Here is an 18,633-nt window from a genome sequence, read left to right as displayed (position 1 = left end):
AGGAAATGGATAATACTCGGACCAAAAAAAAAATCTGAGTACTTATTTGGTGGACGGATGATGTATAATTTTCTTAGAACAAATTATGAATATTTATTTTTCTACGAGTAAAATGGCTAGTTAATTTATTTTTTCCTATACACTGTATTCTATTTTATAAAAAAATACCTGTTAAAAAAGAAAATATAATGAAAAAGATGAATCTTGAAATGAGATAAAGATATTTCATTGCTTGAAATTTTGTTATTTGGACAACTAATTTGGTGTGTCCATCGCACATTCCTTTTTGCTAATATTATTCATAAACAATAAACAATATATACCCAATGCCGAAGAGTCTCTCATTTTGGCGCTCTTTTAACGAACTTAACGGCCTCCTCCCTCCACCATATCGATCACCTTCCCCTCTCTCTCTCTCTCGATGAATATCCCGAAGCCGACCTCCCTTATCCACGAGCGGCAGCAATTATGGTGGCGCCAAATCCTTGATCCGAGCGGCGAAACCGTGAACAAATGGAACCGCATCTTCTTCGTCATATGCCTCATCGCTCTCTTCGTTGACCCGCTCTTCTTCTACCTCCTCCGCTTCATGCCCGGCCGGAATTGCCTCGCCGTCGAATACCACCTCGCCGGCATCCTCGTCATCACACGCTGCATCGTCGACCTCTTCTCCACCCTCCACATCCTCATCAAATTCCGCACCGCCTACGTCGCCCCCAACTCCACCGTCTTCGGCCGGGGCGATTTGGTCACCGACCCCGACCGCATCGCCGTCCGCTACATCAAGGGCAATTTCGTCGTTGATCTCGCTGCCGCTCTCCCCCTCCCCCAAGTACCATCCTCTTCTTCCTTTCCATTTTCTTTTAATATTGCAATTGCTTTGGTAGACGTGATAAATAAGACTGATAGAATTAGAAGGGTGATTAAATAATTCACTCGACCTCATATTCATAAATAATCACGTATTTTGAATGATTAGATACTAGCCATATTATTAACCATAATCAAATATTTAATTAAAATAAATTATTTTATCAATCATTCAAATCAAACTAGCTTATTAGAATTGTTGATAGATCCCTCTGTATTTGTAGCGAATTAGACACTCCCTATTTCTTTTGACTGCCGAAATTTTGATGCATTTGATAATGTGACACGTAAATATGCCACATGTGAGTTTATGACAATCGCGTTTGAATCTAAAACTCAAAAAATTCGTCCAATTCCACCGACTCAATTTCTTGGGTTTTAGTTTGAAACGGCAAAGTTCGGTCGCACATGGAATAACGATTCAAAAGTGATATCGAAATTACATGTTGGTAAGAGGTAGTTTATCATTGAGTTATTAATGCGTAAATACACAATTTTTTTTTCTTTCTGAAATTTAATATGAGGCCCGTAAATATATGAACTTAGTATTTTGTTTCTAATTTTGATACCAATAAACAAATTAATTATTTACTGTTAGCGCAGAGGCCGAAATGCATGATATAGACTACGAAATGTGCACTTGAATAGAGTAATTATATTCATTATTTTGATTGGAGAGTGAATAACGCGCATGGTACCTTCACCTCAACAACAATAAATTAGAGTTTTTCTTTGTCGGTGTCAAAAATTAGAAAAAACGCTAAGTCATGTATTTGTGGGCAGAAAATAAAAGTCAGGTTAAATTTCAGAAAATGAAAGAAGTTTGTGTACATTTACCACACTAATAACCCTTTTTATTATTATTATTATTATTATTATTATTATTATTATTATTATTATTATTATTATTATTATTATTATTATTATTATTATTCAACAATTAATTATATATAAAATATAAATGTGCTTTAAAATATAAAATAGGAGTTATTTTCAATTCTTTGATCATGAAAATTTATGATGAATTCATGGTCTTGAGTTCAAATCTCATAAGAAATGAAAACTTTAATTTTTCAAATTCAGACATTTATACAACAAATTTAGACATATTCTACATAAAATTCAATAGTTCGTATTCTATATATTTACTTTACGGGTGAATTAATAAAATATCTATTTTACTATTGTAAATAAAAGGACATTCTGATAATTTACAACCATGGAGCATCTAGTCGTAACTGCCTTTTAACTGAGTTGACCTTCACAATCCATACTCGCAAAGCTTCTTTAATTAATCGTATAAGACTAATTCATAGGTAAAATAGTATGTTAAGCCTAAAAATAATTATATTTATGTTTTTGGATAATAAGAAAGTTGATGAATAAATGAATTTGTTTGGCAGTGTGTTGTTTGGGGCATCATGCCAATGCCAATGTCACAATCGCGAACGAGCAATCGTGTGAATCATGCGATTTCATTTCTAATAATCCTTCAATACATTCCACGCCTCATAATCATCTTCCCTCTCAACTGGAGAATCATCAAAAACACAGGCGCCGTCGCCAAAACTGCTTGGACTGGAGCTGCATACAATCTCATTCTCTACTTGTTAGCAAGTCATGTAAGAATTCAACATCCCTAATTTTCTTAATTCAACATAAAAATTAAAATATTCTTATTTATGCAGGTTTTAGGAGCTGTATGGTATTTGATGTGTGTGAGTCGAATATTTAGGTGCTGGTCTGTGCAATGCAGGCATGAACAGCAACTCACATCGTGTACCAATCCCTTCCTTGATTGCTTAACCAAAGGCCCCAAACGCGATGCTTGGTACAATACGACGTCGGTCTTCACCATCTGTGATGTCAAAGCCAATCAATTCAACTATGGAATGTTCGCCATTGCTTTGCATGACAATCTTACCACTGCCAATTTTTTCGAGAGATACTTTTATTGTCTCTGGATTGGCTTAAAAAGTTTGAGGTAATTACCTACTTTTATTTCTGTTATTATTTATTTCATTTTCAATTAATTTACTAAACTCTAATAGCTACTCATTAAGATTCAAAATATTCTAGTTGAAAATCAATAAATACTAATTAAAACATTAATTAACTCCTAATTAATCCTTAATTAATGTATAATTAATTAATGATTTATTAATATTTAGTTATAATTAATAATGCTCTTTCCGTCCCACTATAACAGTGGCTCAAAACTTTTCGGCACAAGAATTAAAAAGGTGTAAATTTGTTAACAGTGATAGGGCCCATATTTTTTTAAGGGTTAAATTTTTCTATTTATGGAAACATACCATTTAGAGTGAGACAACCCAAGATGAAATACAGACATTCACGTCACTGTTTTGGTGTTTATTGATACACATTAAGTCTCATGCGCTCAGTCCTACTATGTGTGCGGGTCAGATTGGCTTAAATATATTTTGAATCTGAGCCTAAATTTCATACCTGAATTCATGATCCGTTTATATAATGTCACAATCCAATTTTCTTTATCTTCATTTACTTTTTGACTACTCTCTCTATATGTCTCTTCATTTATTTTATCTATATTTCATTAATTTGCATTTCTCATTTTTTTGGAACGTTATAAATGAGAGTAATTGTTAAAAAAGTGACAGTTGTTATAAATAAAAGTGACAACTATTCCACATTGAAGTAATAATATTCTAAATAAAAGTGATAATTATTATAATTAAAAGTGACGGTTATAAAAGTGATACTTATCTTTAATAAAAATGCTAGTTGCAAAAGTGACAAAACATAGAAAAAAGGGTTAATAGCCGCTAAATCCTATAACTATTTTTGTTTTCGCGTTTTGCATCGTTTTCAGAAATTCTGCCTCAGTATATCACAACTAATTAAGGAGTCGCGATTTGCATCCGACGAAGTTTTCCGGCAACATAAATTAATCTACGTGGCATTTTATTTGCTGACAAGGGTGATTATCATCTACATGGCAATTAGTTGTTAAATTTTTTTTTTTAAATGACGTGTCTCACCCTCTCTATCTCCTCTCTCACTCTCGATCTCTCTCTCTCATAGAAACCCTCTCTCTCTCTTCCCCTTGCTTCGCCGCGTCCATCTCCAGTGAGGGCCGCCATTGGCAGCGCGCCTCCTGCCCCTATTTCTCCATCTCGCTCGGCTCCCTCTCTCTCTCTGTCTCCATTATCCGCCGCGCTACACAGCCACAATCCCGCTGCACAGCCAGCGCCGGCGGCCGTCCCTTTCTCCGTTTCTATTTCTTCTCAGACCCTCCACCCTAATTTCCCCAAATTTCAAAAACCCTTCCCCCCTTAATCTCAGCCCAAAATCTCTCTGAAACCCCCTCCCTTTCCTATCATACGACAATGGCCAATAGCTGTCGCCGCTTCACCCTCGATTCACGGCGAGAATCGCCGCTCACTCACATCCGGCAACAACAACATCAGCCCCCAGGCTCACTGTCACCACCGCCCAGCCGCCCTCCACCGCCTCTATCTCCCTCGCTCTCTCATCGGAACGGGCAGCAGCCACCTCCGCTGTCCCGAATCCAAAGGAATTCGCCATTTCAAGTGGATTGCGAGGAGGACGATGAATTCACCATTTCACCCAATCTTATGAACCCTAATTTCAGCTCGAAAATTATGAGATTCAATCCAAAATAAACCATAGTTATACGATTAGTGTTGTTAATTCTAAGAAGAACAAAAACGACGACGTTTTGATATTAATAAAATTAAACAAACGTAAGACAAAACGACGTCGTTTTGCCTATCGGAATTCTATGCCACGTAGATTAGTCCGGCTGCCAAGTCATCTTCAATTTTGCCGGAAAACTTCACATGATGCAAATCGCGACTCCTTAATTAGTTGTGATATACCGAGGCAGAATTTCTGAAAATGATGCAAAACGCGAAAACGAAAATAGTTATAGGATTTAACGGCTATTATCCCAAAAAAAAAAGGGCGAAATTCATGTTTGTGTCATCCACAAAGTATTACATGCATGATGGATGGAGGAGATATTTTTTTATGTTAATTTTTTTGATGGTATATTAATTTTTGGAAACACATTGAGATAATCGAGCATAGACGATCTTTGTAACTCACTGTTTTGTAGCTCATATGGGCAAAGTTTGGAGACGAGTGCTTATCCATCGGAGACAATATTTGGCATTCTTGTATGCATCATGGGCCTACTCTTCTTCTCGCTCCTCATAGGCAACGTCCAGGTATTCTCAATTCTATTTCTCTGCGTCTTTACCGTTCCTAACGCTACCTACTTAATGCCCATATTTAAATTGAGCTTCTAAGTTTGAGTTCATCGTCGTGTGATTTTTAAATTTATTTATTTATTTTATCTAAAAAATCAATTCTACATATATAAATATAATTACTTTGTGTGTAAATGTACAAATTTACTGGTGATGGATGCTTTAAAAAACTAAATTGTTGCATCGCAATCATTGCACGAACAAAATCTGTTTGTGTAATTGTGTAACAAATAAATTTATTACACGTACCTATGAACAAAATCAGTTCATGTTTTCGTGTTTTGAACCATTATACGAATGCACTAACACATAATCTTTAGGTATTTTTTGTTAGGTTAATTATTTGTAAAGTACTCAATTTTAATTAAATTCTAATTTTGCATAAATTTTAAAAATAGCGTGATAATTACTGAATTTTTATCAAATTCTAATTTTGTATACAAACTTTAAAAGATAGCATGATAATTATTGAACTTTCAGCACATTCTAATTTTGCATACAAATTTTAAGATGTAGCATGATAATTATCGAACTATATATTAATGTAATCTGATTTTGCTACCAGTCGAGATTTCGGCCAAATTTAATGCTGACATGGCTAGCTAGATAATTGACGTAGCATATTAATTGGCAAGGGAATAAAACGACTTATGTGATGACACAATTCAACCACTGTTCAAAATCATGTAGATTAGATTATTCGGCTAGCCATGTCGGTAGTAAATTTGGTCGGAATCTCGATTGATAACAAAATTAGATAAAATCAATAGTTCAATGATTACCGCTTTACTTTTTAAAGTTTGTATATAAAATCAGAATTTGATGAAAGCTCAGTAATTACCATACTTCCCTTAAAAGTTTTCACACTAATTTTTAAAGTTTATATGCAAAAGCAGAATTTGATGAAACTTTGGTAATTATCACACTGCCATTTAAAATTATATGCAAAATCAAAATATGATGAAAGTTTATCAATATTTTACACGCAATTAATCATTTCTGTTATTCGGGCATCGAAGAGTATTTAGTAACATGTTGGTATGAATGAAATATTTTAGAAAAAAATTTAATTTGTATATTTTTTTTTCATAAAAATAGCATTAGAAGGGTGTGACATATTTTTACTAGAATAATATCTTGCACATACACATTAATTGTGTGATCACAATGATATCTTTTGTGTATTTTATTTTTTTTCATTTAGACGTGAGACTATTGTGTTGAAGAGAGTTACATATATAGTTGGGAATTGGATTCACATATAGATTTGTTGGTGTGGATTTCATAGACATATCTACAATCCTCAACAGCAAGACTGGAAGAGTGGAGAGTGAAACGAAGAGACACAGAGGAATGGATGAGACATCGGCAGCTACCTCCAAACCTGCAAGAACGCGTTAGGCGATTCGTTCAATACAACTGGCTCTCTACAAGAGGTGTCAAAGAAGAAGAGATTCTCCAGGATCTACCCCTCGACCTACGTCGCGAGGTTCAGAAACATCTTTGTCTCGATCTTGTTCGTCGAGTAAGTCAACTATTTCTAATTCACGAGAGTCTTGTGTCACATCGTTTATATAAGAATCCAAAGAAAAATAAAATACACTACTGAATCTTGCCAACTTTTTATGTTTAATTTCTTGGAAACATAATTTATTATAGCTTGTATCCTCAACTTCCAACGTTATCCAAAAAATGCCTCAACTTACATTTTCACTTCGACGACGTAATAATAAATGCCTAGTTAGAATATGCACTATTCAATATTAATTTGAAGAAAAATTTCTAAATCCTAACAATCAATTTAAGAATTTGGCAAGATGACTTATCATTCCGTCGTCGAATTATGTAACGTTGGACATAAGTCAATTTCTTTTTTAGTTGAGGATTTTTGAAGTCAAAACATACAAGGTGAGTGTTGATGAAATATGATTCGATTGATAGGTCCCTTTCTTCTCGAAAATGGACCACCAGCTACTGGATGCAATATGCCAGCGCTTGGTTTCATCCCTAAACACCAAAGGCACGTACATCGTCCGCGAAGGCGATCCGGTTAACGAGATGCTCTTCATCATCCGGGGGCAGCTCGAGAGCTCCACCACGGGCGGAGGCCGGTCGGGCTTCTTCAACTCCATCACACTCAAGCTGGGTGACTTCTGCGGAGAGGAACTGCTCACATGGGCTCTCATGAGCTCCTCCCACCTCAACCTCCCGGCCTCCACGCGAACCGTCAGGTGCATCACCGAAGTCGAGGCCTTCGCCCTCCGTGCAGACGACCTCAAGTTCTTCGCCAACCAGTTCAAGAGGCTGCACAGCAAGAAGCTGCAGCACTCCTTCCGCTACCACTCGCACCAGTGGAGGACTTGGGGAGCCTGCATCGTGCAGGCCGCTTGGAGACGCCGTAGGAGAAGGAAGCTTGCTGACGAGCTAACGAGGCATGAGAGCATGCTGTATGTGGACGAGGAGGAAGACGAGGACGACGCTGCCTCTGACCGTGCTTCCACAGAGAGCAAGTCAGTAACCACTGCTCTCTTAGCTAAAAGATTTGCTGCAAAAACAAAGAAAGGGATAAGCCAAAGGGTTAGGCTTGCTCGGGCAGCTGCGGAGTCCGCCTCCCAAATTCCGAAGCTCTTTAAGCCTGACGAGCCTAGTTTCTAACAACATCATTTTTAGGTAATTCATACCAAGTTTCATTGAGTATATACCACTTGTACAAATGTGATATTATTTGTGTAACGAATAGTAATAATAGCATTAGAATAGATGATGAAACACGACACAAGATTTCAAGGTTAACCTTAAATTATAGTGCGAACTTTAACCTCACGGTGACTTTTTAGCCCGAATTTACAAATATTATAAATATAGCTCGTACTTATTTATGTTATTCACTTAATAGCTCAAGTCTAAAAATTTAACCAAATGAAACTGACGTGTATCGCCAAAAGTTGATTTTGCATGGAATGAAAGAATAAGTACATGTTGATATATTTGTAAATTCGAGCTAAAATGTCACCAATGGGTCAAAATTCGAGCCATAATTTAAGAATAACCCAACCCAAGATTTTAATTGTATTGTTCTTAGCATAATTCAACCACTGCACAGATCGATCGTTCTAATACGAAAAAACGGAGATGATGAATAGGAAGAGAAAAGGCCACCAAAATTTTCATCAGTTCTTCCTGAACGAAGCTATGATTGTATGTATGTCTGAATTATACAGAGTTTGACATTTAAAGCACCTACCGCTACTAGAAGTCTAAATCCTGGAGAATCCATAAGCATATGGATCTTTATGACTAAAGTGAGAAAATCACGGCTGCAAATTCATGAGATCAAATTTGCAGCAGAGATTTACAAAAATGGGATTTGTAATTAGCTTTTACAAACAAGGTGCTACGAACCGTATAAGTTCCACACGCCAAGAGATGGTTGTAGCATTCACATGACTTGCACGAAACCAGCATCAAGTACTCTCACATGATGGCGCACTTCTCTTTCAATTTGGACTCCTGCTTAGACGAGGAAGGCGTGGGTTTCCCACTGTTGTGTAAAACCTGCAATTGACGTTGAGGTTAGAATAATACTTAGGTTTTCCAAAAGTAAGATCGAAATGCTACAAAAGACGGAACACATAAAAGAACCAGATAGCTGCATATTATAGTTCCGACTTAGCTCAAATAGTATAGAGAAAGCAGGCTCAAAAGTTATGACCTCATATTCTTGAATCATTACTATCACTTAAAAATGACAACCTTACTTGGCCCCAACTCACTAGATATTGAACAGATCCTGTTCGGCAATCCAGTAATATCACAGAATTTAACATTACAAGTTTCACCACCTTTCCTCTTCACCTACACAACTCCCAGGTTTCAGAGTTGAACGAGGCTTCTAGATTGTTTTCTTAAATCCCAAAAAACACATGTTTCTCCATGAAAAAGTGATAAAAGTACAAGAATTTAATACTCCACCAGCCTAGAGGAACACCAACAAACTCTTCTCTTGAATCCCCCATAAAGTTAGACTAATGATACAATCTACATGCATGCTAGTTACCTGCATGTCCAAATAAATATCACTCTCCGTCCCAATTGAATAGGCCACAAGGCCTGGGTATGAATGTGAAATGAATAGATTACAATAAATCAATGACATTTGGTATAAATAATGAGTTATGTGGGGGTGTTTGTTACATATTTATTTACTATTTTAGGAAGTGGCCTATTGAAATGGGACATCCAAATAAAGAAATGTCACCTATAGAATTGGGACGGAGGGAGTACTAAACAAGAAATTGAACGAAATGTTAGTAGAGAACGAGAAAGTGCATCTGTGCATGGATGATAAAAAACCGAAGATCAACTATCATTAAGTATATTTTTTGGAAGATAATTCTTTTGATAACACCATCCAATTTGGGTCACGAAAAATGTTGCATTTGATGGAAACGTGTAATGTAATTGAAACTCCACTCCACTGGGAAAGGATGAATGTTATTTCTCGAATACGAGGACTTCTCATGGAAATATGACTAAATTACCAGGTGTTTCTATGTAATTGCACCTTCAGTCATCTGTAAGTCTCTGGATGTGGTGTCTAAGTATAACTCCAATTTCTATCAGGGGTTTGATTGGTGAACAGGATAAACTCCCCAATTCTGGGCAGAGTTGAACTTAAGCAAGTACATGTTTTGTCTTGGTCCTTGTTTATTTATTACAGTTCAACGAGAAATGAGTTTCCTATGTTGTCCTAAAACGTGACAAACATACGACATCAAAGGAAGACCGGAATGGAGCACAACAATAGACATTCCAAAGATGCAGTTATCTACGTGAGCACTTAAAACAAGTAATTCACTTAAAGTTATAGATCCAAGAGGCTCTTAGGCACTATTAAGATTGTATACAGAGCCATGCCAGTTTTATTTGGATGTTTTTGGGTTTCAGGAATTTTGTCTAGTCAGAAAAGCTAAGCTAGGGCAATCAAATCATATTCATAAAACAATACAAGGGCCCCCCATGTTTGGCTTGTAAAGACATTATAAAGTGAAAAAAAGTCATATATCATGGGCTCCTTACGGATCACCTAAACTTTGATTAGAAAAATGGCTATTAAGTATTAAGTATAGACACAACAAAAACGATAGATGAAAAGTCGGGGCAAACTTCTCAGTTCTTCACTAAATGTTAATATTAGAGAGACACTAAACAAATTCTCAAGTCATGAATCGAGAAGCATATAGTATCTCCCCCTCTATCAACTATTCGAAGTGAAAACAATGCTCCATATTGATTGGACGAAAATTGTGAATACTTTGGGAAGCCTCAACCTAGACAACATGCTAACATGAAATAAAGTACATCGCAAGTTGGATAGGTATCATCTTTTCGATAGGGTCATGAGTTTAGCAAAGTTTCCATACAAATCAAAGCTGCAATTGCAAGGCTATCAACCTGGGAGAACCTTAAGTTGGCCATGGAACATCAGTCAGAGCTTGGGCAAACAGATTATTACGGCAGTCAATAGTCATCATGACCGCTTCGATTAAGAAAGTTTATAGCAACCTAAATAAAGTATTAAAGATTCTCGTTTTTCACGCATAATTGTCTAATATCAAAGATTCAAATCTAACAAAAGGAACTATTTCCTACGGGAACTTCAAACTTAAAACTGTGGTTACTATGGACTTGTGCAATATTATCGCTCAGCAACAGCCATTTAACAAACTGTGAACCACTTATAGCTATTATTTCAACAAAACTTCAAAGAATTAACATTCAGATATACAACTACTCAAGGAACAATACAAGAAAATATTAAAATAATGTACAGCACATGAATTGCTTCAAAACAACTACCTGCGGACTAGTGATCATCCCTGAACCACTGGCAACAGTTGGTTGTACTGATCTCTGAGGTTGCTGTTGCTCAAATTCCTGTTGTTGAAGAGCTATAGCCAATTGCAAATCAGAACTGCAAAAAAAAAAAAAAAAAAAAAAAAAAAAAAGCATAAAGTTTGTTCCAAACAACTGCAGGTTGCTCAATATCAGTAATAGCATAATGAGATGATGCATATAAGCCAAAGATACCTACAAAAGAACATCACAAACTTCCATCAAGTTGAAGACTAGTTTCAAACGACAACTAAATTATATACTGACTGTTAATCTGTGGAATCTTTACAAAAGAACATCACAAACTTCCATCAAGTTGAAGACTAGTTTCAAACGATAACTAAATTATATACCGACTGTTAATCTGTGGAATCTTTTTCCAAGAATGAACACCCACAAATGATCGGAAATAAATGTGATAGCGTGTGCACATATGTTAATCAACTAGATTATGGTTTATTAATTACGTTATTATATTATTGTTATTAGTTGGAGTCTTTTTAATAGTTTGCATGGGCTTGGCTCCGTGAGTAGTTAGATAAATAGGGTTTCATTGCTAGATTTTCAGTATCACGGATTATTAGTATTTTGGGACGATGCTTCTGTAGGGCCTGATTTGAGGAGAGTCTATTTCAATTTTATCATTCTTCACATAAACCACCTTAACTCTATCAATTGGTGCTGATATACGAGGAATTAAAGATGATGAGTTAAAGATGCTGGTTGAACTTTTTCAGGGGTTGGGTTTGTTAGTTTTACTATTACTTTCGTCCGTCCACGAAACCACACTATAATTTTTGTATTTTGGGATAGCCCTGCTGTAGGGCCTCTTCCTCAAACAAACCTTAACTCTATCAACAATTATATTTCTAGTTATGTATAACAGTCAGAATCATTTCATGTGCTCCTATAAGTGAAGTGAACAAGATAAGGATTCAGCTACCAATGAGGTTAGAAAATTACTTGATATTGGAATCTGATTGAGCTACGCTATCAATGCTAGCTATATAGTCCTGCAAAAGCAAAGTTGAGGCTTAGTTTAGTAGTCATGCATTTCAAAACCCAAAAATCCGGAAATGGAGAACTACATACAGCCGTATTGGCCATGGCATTCTGCTCATCCCAGGTGACGTTGGAATGATCATCCATCTTGAAATCCTTAAAGTTTCCCATCACGAACACAGTATCGCCGTTCACCTAGTCCAAGGAAAGAATTTACAAGATATAAAACACAAAAATTCACACCATTATTCTAAAGTTGACCTACAAACTAAATGATGTTTTCTATACAAGAATGAAGCCCACTCAATTACCAGAGTGTATTTATATTTTTTTAGACTACATTAAATTAGACAGAGAGACAGAGAGGGAAAAAAAGAAAAAAGAAACCCATATTCACGTTATCATGACATCCTGTAATCTATCGTGACTATCAGAATATAAATTCCGGTTCCTATTTTGGAGAGAATTAACACACTGCTGGGTAGTCATGAAACTCTGAACATTAAGATGATTGAAAAAATTAAATTAATAAAAGGGTTATTGATCAACTTACAACTTGACTTTAGAAATTTGAAAAAATTACAACCCTGATCTTTCAACAATCTTTCATACAGCTGAAACAGTTGTAATCTATATTCTGTATAGTTAAGTTGAGACAGTTATATCTAAAACATGTCGTTGTAACAAATTTCAATATATTCTGGAGAACTCATGAAAGAACAGTAAAATGTTTACCTAATTTTCTAAACGGCATGAAATATTTAAATCAAGAGTGCTTCCTAATCACACAATTTCACACCACCAACAGATTATCTTCTTACTTAGGAATCTTTGATTGGCTGAAGCACAATAATCATTTTCATGCTTTTATACTATCCACTGAAATGAGACATCAACTGTAAAACAATTTAAATATAACAAACACCAGACTAGCATATTACCTCATTTAGTTTTTCCCATACTAAATCTGGCTGATTTATGTAACCTTGGTCCGTTGCCAAAATATACAACTCACCTTCATACTGCAAACAACCACATATTAGCTTTAGAGCCAACACCAAAATAGCAAGACTACTTGTTATTATTGTAAACCAAAAGGAGAAAAGGGAGAAAAGAAAGTAAACAGGACAAACATAATGGCATATTCTAAACCTCAGGGGGGGGGGGGGGAGTAGTCATCTTCTGATGTCTTATTCTAAAAAGAGCATCATAGAATTTTCATAGTATTTACTAAAAGCATCAGAGGTCATGTATATGCAAATACATATACTAGATAATGCCGTCACTGGGGTCAATGGATGAAACTGGGATCCCTTGTTATCTTGTCTTCCTACTATATAGAAGAATTGTCTGGGTAAGAGCTTCTGATTTGCAGAAATAGGCCGAGCACAACAAGGCCGGTCATCAGTAATCAAGTTAGTGATCTTAATTAAAAAAGTTCATGTGTTTGGTGAATTCTCGTCCAATTGAAATTGGCTAAAAAGACAATCCAACCACATTTTGTCACAAGTGAGAAATATCAGTAAGTAGACAAGTAAACTACTCCTAACTCCTAAGAGATGCCAGTATGATTGCCAATAGAAAAACATATACTGTAGGCATACATTATATACTAACCTTAAACATAGTGTTGAAATGATTATTTCTGAAAAATACACAAAGCTCACGTTCCTTCACTTTATCTAGTAAGCTAAATAGGCTGCAAATACAACCAACACTCAAATCCTGCTAAAGCTAAAAAAGCTAATAAACAACAACACAGCAGAATTTCGTAAAACTTACCCATAAATAGTCAATTGACTAGCACTGTTCTTCATAAAGTTCCTGATTAGTTCTCCTAATAAGAATCAATAAAGGTAAATAAACCTCATTAGCAAGAATGCACTGCACATGAAAACAAATAAACAAAGAAGCAAGGAAGAGGCTAACTTTACCCTTAATGAATACAATTAAGAGAATTAATCAATAAGAAAATAACTGTTATTCCATCAGAGACTTAACCTTGTGTGAAAGATATTCTCTCCTTAGAGTCACCATCATCAACAGAACCTCTATCCCCTTGTTCGGCAAGAACCATCTCACCCTCATAAATGGGCTCTTGATTTTGACAGACCGCAGTTCCTGATTCCATTATACACTCTTCCCCTTCATAAATGGGTTCACTGACATCAACACTTGAATTGAGGACAGGACTACCAGTGTTATGTATTGGGCCACTTGATGAACCTAAATCTGCAGAAGCAGTCAACAAACTTGGTGAATCTCCAGCTTTACAATCATGTGTGAGATAACTTTGATCATCCAGGTCGGAAGTGGAAGTGAATTTATTTTCAACATGTTCAGTATTCCTGGGTTCATCAAGACAGTGACTAGAAGGAACTTCTTCTAAAGAGAGAGGTTCATCAACATGATCACTATTCCTGCGTTCATCAACTGCACTTTCACAGGATCTTTTAGAGTCTTCGCAGGTTTTCTGTACACAATTTTCCTCTTGATCAGCCTTTGGGAGTGAGCAAGCAGCTTCTTGGGTGACTTTTCCAGGAATTCTTTTACCTTTACTGAGATTGTTCAAATTATTGCTGTCATCAGAAAATAATGCCCCAGCCTTTACAGCTTCACTAGAAACATGATTTTCCACTGGTTCTGAACATATCAACACTTCAGAGTTCTCCCTATGTGCACTATCAGTGTTTAAAACTACACCAGCTGCTGCTGAACTAAGAATTTCAGCCTCCGATAACTTCAAGACTCTCAAGACTTCTTCTTCTTCTTCCATGTCTCCCTTTTTCACACTTTGGGGTGAATCAGTGAAGGATTGACTTCTTGAAAGACTAGGAGAAGGAACTCCAAGAACTGCAGTTGTCGCAGCCACAAAATCTACACTATCTTCTTCTAGATTCTTATTCTGTTCACACTCCATAGCTTGAGTTTCCAATGAAACAAGCTCGCCCATGAGAGTGTTATATGATTTTGAACCAATAGCATCAGCAGTTTCAATGTCCTGAAACACAGATGTAAAGAGAACAATCTAAAAACATAAGTAGATGATCTTGAGATATACAGAAGATTGGTTGGAAAGTTGAATTATCTTTGGGTGTCACTGCCCGATATTACTTATCCTTTAAGTGAAGTGAGTTAGAATATGTCATTACTAACTATTGATAGCTCGAGGGTGGTAGAGCAGATTTTGTGCTACTAAAGGGAGCGCCTGGCATGGAATCACGTAAAGTGACCATGGTCATAATGAGATTGATTTCGTGTACTTAGAGGCCTAAAAGGAACACCTGGGTTGGAATCATTTATAGTGACCATGGTCATAATAAGATCGAATGTTTCGTAGATGCTGATGGGCAAGGTCAAATGAATATCGAAGATCCACTTCATAATATTGTCTTTTTTGGAGATAATTTGATTTTGTGGAAAAGCAAGAAACAAAATGTGATTTGAAATTAAGAAAATCAAGCTATGACCAAATATGTGCTAGATAGTACAGAATACAGATACATCAATTTCTCAGTGAAGTGGGTTTGAAATTCCTAAGTTGTAGCGTGATAATCAGATTGCAATTGAAATTGCATCTAACTTGATCTCTCATGAGCAAACAAAACATATTGAGGTTGATTGTTAGTTTGATTTCTAGTGAAGATCAATTGGGAGACATTCTCACGAAGACTCTCAATGGGGTTAGGGTTGATTATCTAATTATATTATAACAAGCTAGGGATGATTAATATCTATCCATCATAAACTTAGCATTTTTAAAATCATATATTAATCTACATATATATATATATATATATATATATATATATATATATATATAGGGAATGGTTCAATTGAGAAGCTCAAATGTGTTGAGAAGTTGAGAAGCAATGTAATAGATGAACATGTTAGTACATTTTGATGAACATGGTAATTAGACCCTAGATCAATAAATTCTTTGATCATACCAAATATTACTGACGAACATACGAATCTATTTAATTTGTTAAAAAATACGTCACCGCCAAGGATCGAACCCCAGATCAAACTCGTGTTCATAAAAACTAATTGACATGTTCATCTATTAGATTGCTTCTCAACTTCTCAACACATTTGAGCTTCACAATATAACCTAACCCTATATATATATATGTGTGTGTGTGTGTGTGTGTGTGTGTATGTATATAGAGAGACTGAAAGAGAGAGAGAGAGAGAGAGAAAGAGGGAAAGGATCCAGTGAGAATGGCTAAATGTGGTGAGAAATGAGAATGAATTTGGAACATCAGATATTCAAATCTTGTGGCTGATATTTATTCGAATTAATTGTGTGAAATGAGAATAAGCTTAGCCAAACACCCCGTCACCCCCTAGATTGGATCCCACGAATTTACTATCGCATTATCATAAACACAAGTTCCATAGACACAGCCCAAAATAAAAGCATTAGAAACTGAAATTTCTTGCTTGCAGTGGTAAGGCAAAATTTTGAAACCTGTGGATCAACAATCCATCCATGGTAGAGTGGGATATCCAGTAAATCAAATATTGCACATTCTGGAGTGAACTCAAAATCATCGATTCTGAAAATTTCAGATATACATTTCTCAGAATATATCTTGTAATATATAATTATATTAGTAGTTTTAACCTTTGTCATCTGAAAAATGAAAATCAGAAATCTATTAACAAGAAACCTAATCTACCTTCTGAATTTTATATTCACATCAATGCCAGTAGTGAGTCTAGGAAGTAAATCAATAGCATCTGCAATATTTTGCTGCTGGTTTTTAACATATCCAGCATCTTTGTTCTGTCACAAGATTAACAAACTCAAGTTAGTTGAGATTGAAACAATCAGGTTTGGTAGAAAGATGGGAACATATGCAAAGGAAGATCATTTTGTATGACCAATGCAAAGTAATTTATTGATGAAAAAGGAGTGGATAAGAAAGAAATTACATCAACTTTACTGTTTGAATCAATCAATCTGTCAGCAACCAGAGAGAGCAATTTATCCTGTGAAACCTCTGGCATATCCAGGCTCAAACTCAAACTGTTCTTCAGGGAGAGAACATTACCTATTACAAAAACACAGCAATTAAGTTACCTAGGAAGAAAGTGCAGCAAGAATTATACGGCATACATCACTATAAAGTGTAAATACAAAAACTCAGCCAATATGAAATTGTCAATCTGCATAAATGCTAGAAGTCTGCCAGAAACTCAATGCAGATTCAGATAACTGAATACACAGCTGCAACAAATCGAATTCGATTCCTCTATATGCCCTAAAGACTTTCACAGTTTCACTACATACAATTAATATAGCAATGACTTGAAATTCAAAAATGCCCTCCCAGTTACTGATATTGAAGAGCAATATCTACACAGCTGCACTAAAAGCATTCCATTGTTCACGAAACTATTCATTCTCTGTTAATTTCGTCTCGCATCATTTACATTATTTCATTCAACCATCTCAGGTCGTCTTTTTTCCCGTCAATGTTCAATTTCTTCCAGGAAATTGACCAAAATAGTAGATAGTTATGGCAGCATTGATCAAGACATGCATAAGCAACAACAGACAAAAGCCGTAGATGGAGAAAGAAGAGGCGTACATATAGAGAGGAGAGGGCAGGGGCCATTGTTGTTTTGGAGAATGATGGGAGCTGTTCGGCCGAAGAATTCAATCGCTTTCGTCTTGTACACAATCTCATCCAGCGTGGTCTCCGGCTCCCGCTGCGGCGGCGCGCCGGAGGTCGAAGGTGGCAATGTAGAAGAAGAATCCATATGTAAATGCTTCTGAATCTTGAAGATGTCAAACACTTGTGTGTAAAAAAAACAAAATGTCGAATTGCAGAAAAATAGAGGGGCTGCACTACTCCCGGGAAATAAAGTTTGTTTTTTTTTTCGGGTTAATTGTAGTTTATAGCCCGAACTTTTGAGTCATTTGTAAATATGGCCCGAACTTTAAAAATTACAAAAAGATAGCTTGAACTTTAAATTCATTTGTAAAAATAATCCGAACTTTTAAAATACAGAAAAATGACATGAATTTTGTAGTCATTTGTAAAAATGACCTGAACTTTAAAGTCATTTGTAAAAATGACATGAACTTTAAAAAATACAAAAAATGGCATGAACTTTGAAGTTATTTGTAAAAATAGCCAAACTTTAAAGTCATTTGTAAAAATAACACGAATTTAAAAAAAAATACAAAAATAATTTGAATTATGGAGATTTGTAAAAATGACCTGAATTTTAAAAAATCTAAAATGGCTCGATCTTTCATAAATACAAAATCTAAACTGACCTGAAAAGTATGTGAAAATTCTCTGTCTGTGCGTAATATGAATTTTATGTACTCGAAGTTTAAAAAATTCGTGTTGTCAATAATATTTTACGAGAGAAAAATTATTTGTATGAGATTAAAATTCTTATGGTAAGAGAATTAATTATCATACTTTATTATAAATATTCCAAGTGATTTATAATTTTCATATACTTTTCACGTCAATTTCGGACTTTCCACGTTGTCATAATTCGATTCCGAAAGTGTAAGCTCATGCCATTTTTATACATTTGATAAAAATTGAGTCATTTTTTG

General features: G+C 35.6%; 2 protein-coding genes across 2 annotated transcripts; one reads left to right on the top strand and one right to left on the bottom strand.

Annotated features, from left to right (window-relative positions):
• The first annotated feature begins 331 nt into the window (after positions 1–331).
• On the top strand, positions 332–8,035 carry LOC130994649 (cyclic nucleotide-gated ion channel 18-like). The gene is made up of 6 exons (XM_057919711.1): positions 332–832; positions 2,274–2,492; positions 2,559–2,854; positions 4,994–5,105; positions 6,436–6,672; positions 7,089–8,035. The coding sequence occupies exons 1-6, from the start codon at positions 422–424 to the stop codon at positions 7,800–7,802; spliced, it is 1,989 nt and encodes a 662-aa protein (XP_057775694.1). The 5' UTR covers positions 332–421; the 3' UTR covers positions 7,803–8,035.
• Positions 8,036–8,289: 254 nt separating this feature from the next.
• Positions 8,290–17,904, bottom strand: LOC130994648 (uncharacterized). The gene is made up of 12 exons (XM_057919710.1): positions 17,645–17,904; positions 16,986–17,104; positions 16,730–16,836; positions 16,519–16,606; positions 14,046–15,045; positions 13,827–13,881; positions 13,662–13,743; positions 12,986–13,066; positions 12,135–12,239; positions 12,006–12,055; positions 11,007–11,121; positions 8,290–8,702 (listed from the first exon to the last, which is right to left on the bottom strand). The coding sequence occupies exons 1-12, from the start codon at positions 17,814–17,816 to the stop codon at positions 8,622–8,624; spliced, it is 2,055 nt and encodes a 684-aa protein (XP_057775693.1). The 5' UTR covers positions 17,817–17,904; the 3' UTR covers positions 8,290–8,621.
• Between the last annotated feature and the right edge of the window lie 729 nt (positions 17,905–18,633).

This window comes from Salvia miltiorrhiza, chromosome 7 (genome assembly GCF_028751815.1).
Source record: "Salvia miltiorrhiza cultivar Shanhuang (shh) chromosome 7, IMPLAD_Smil_shh, whole genome shotgun sequence".
In the NCBI taxonomy this organism is placed as follows: domain Eukaryota; kingdom Viridiplantae; phylum Streptophyta; class Magnoliopsida; order Lamiales; family Lamiaceae; genus Salvia; species Salvia miltiorrhiza.
This window is presented reverse-complemented; position numbering and strand designations above follow the sequence as displayed.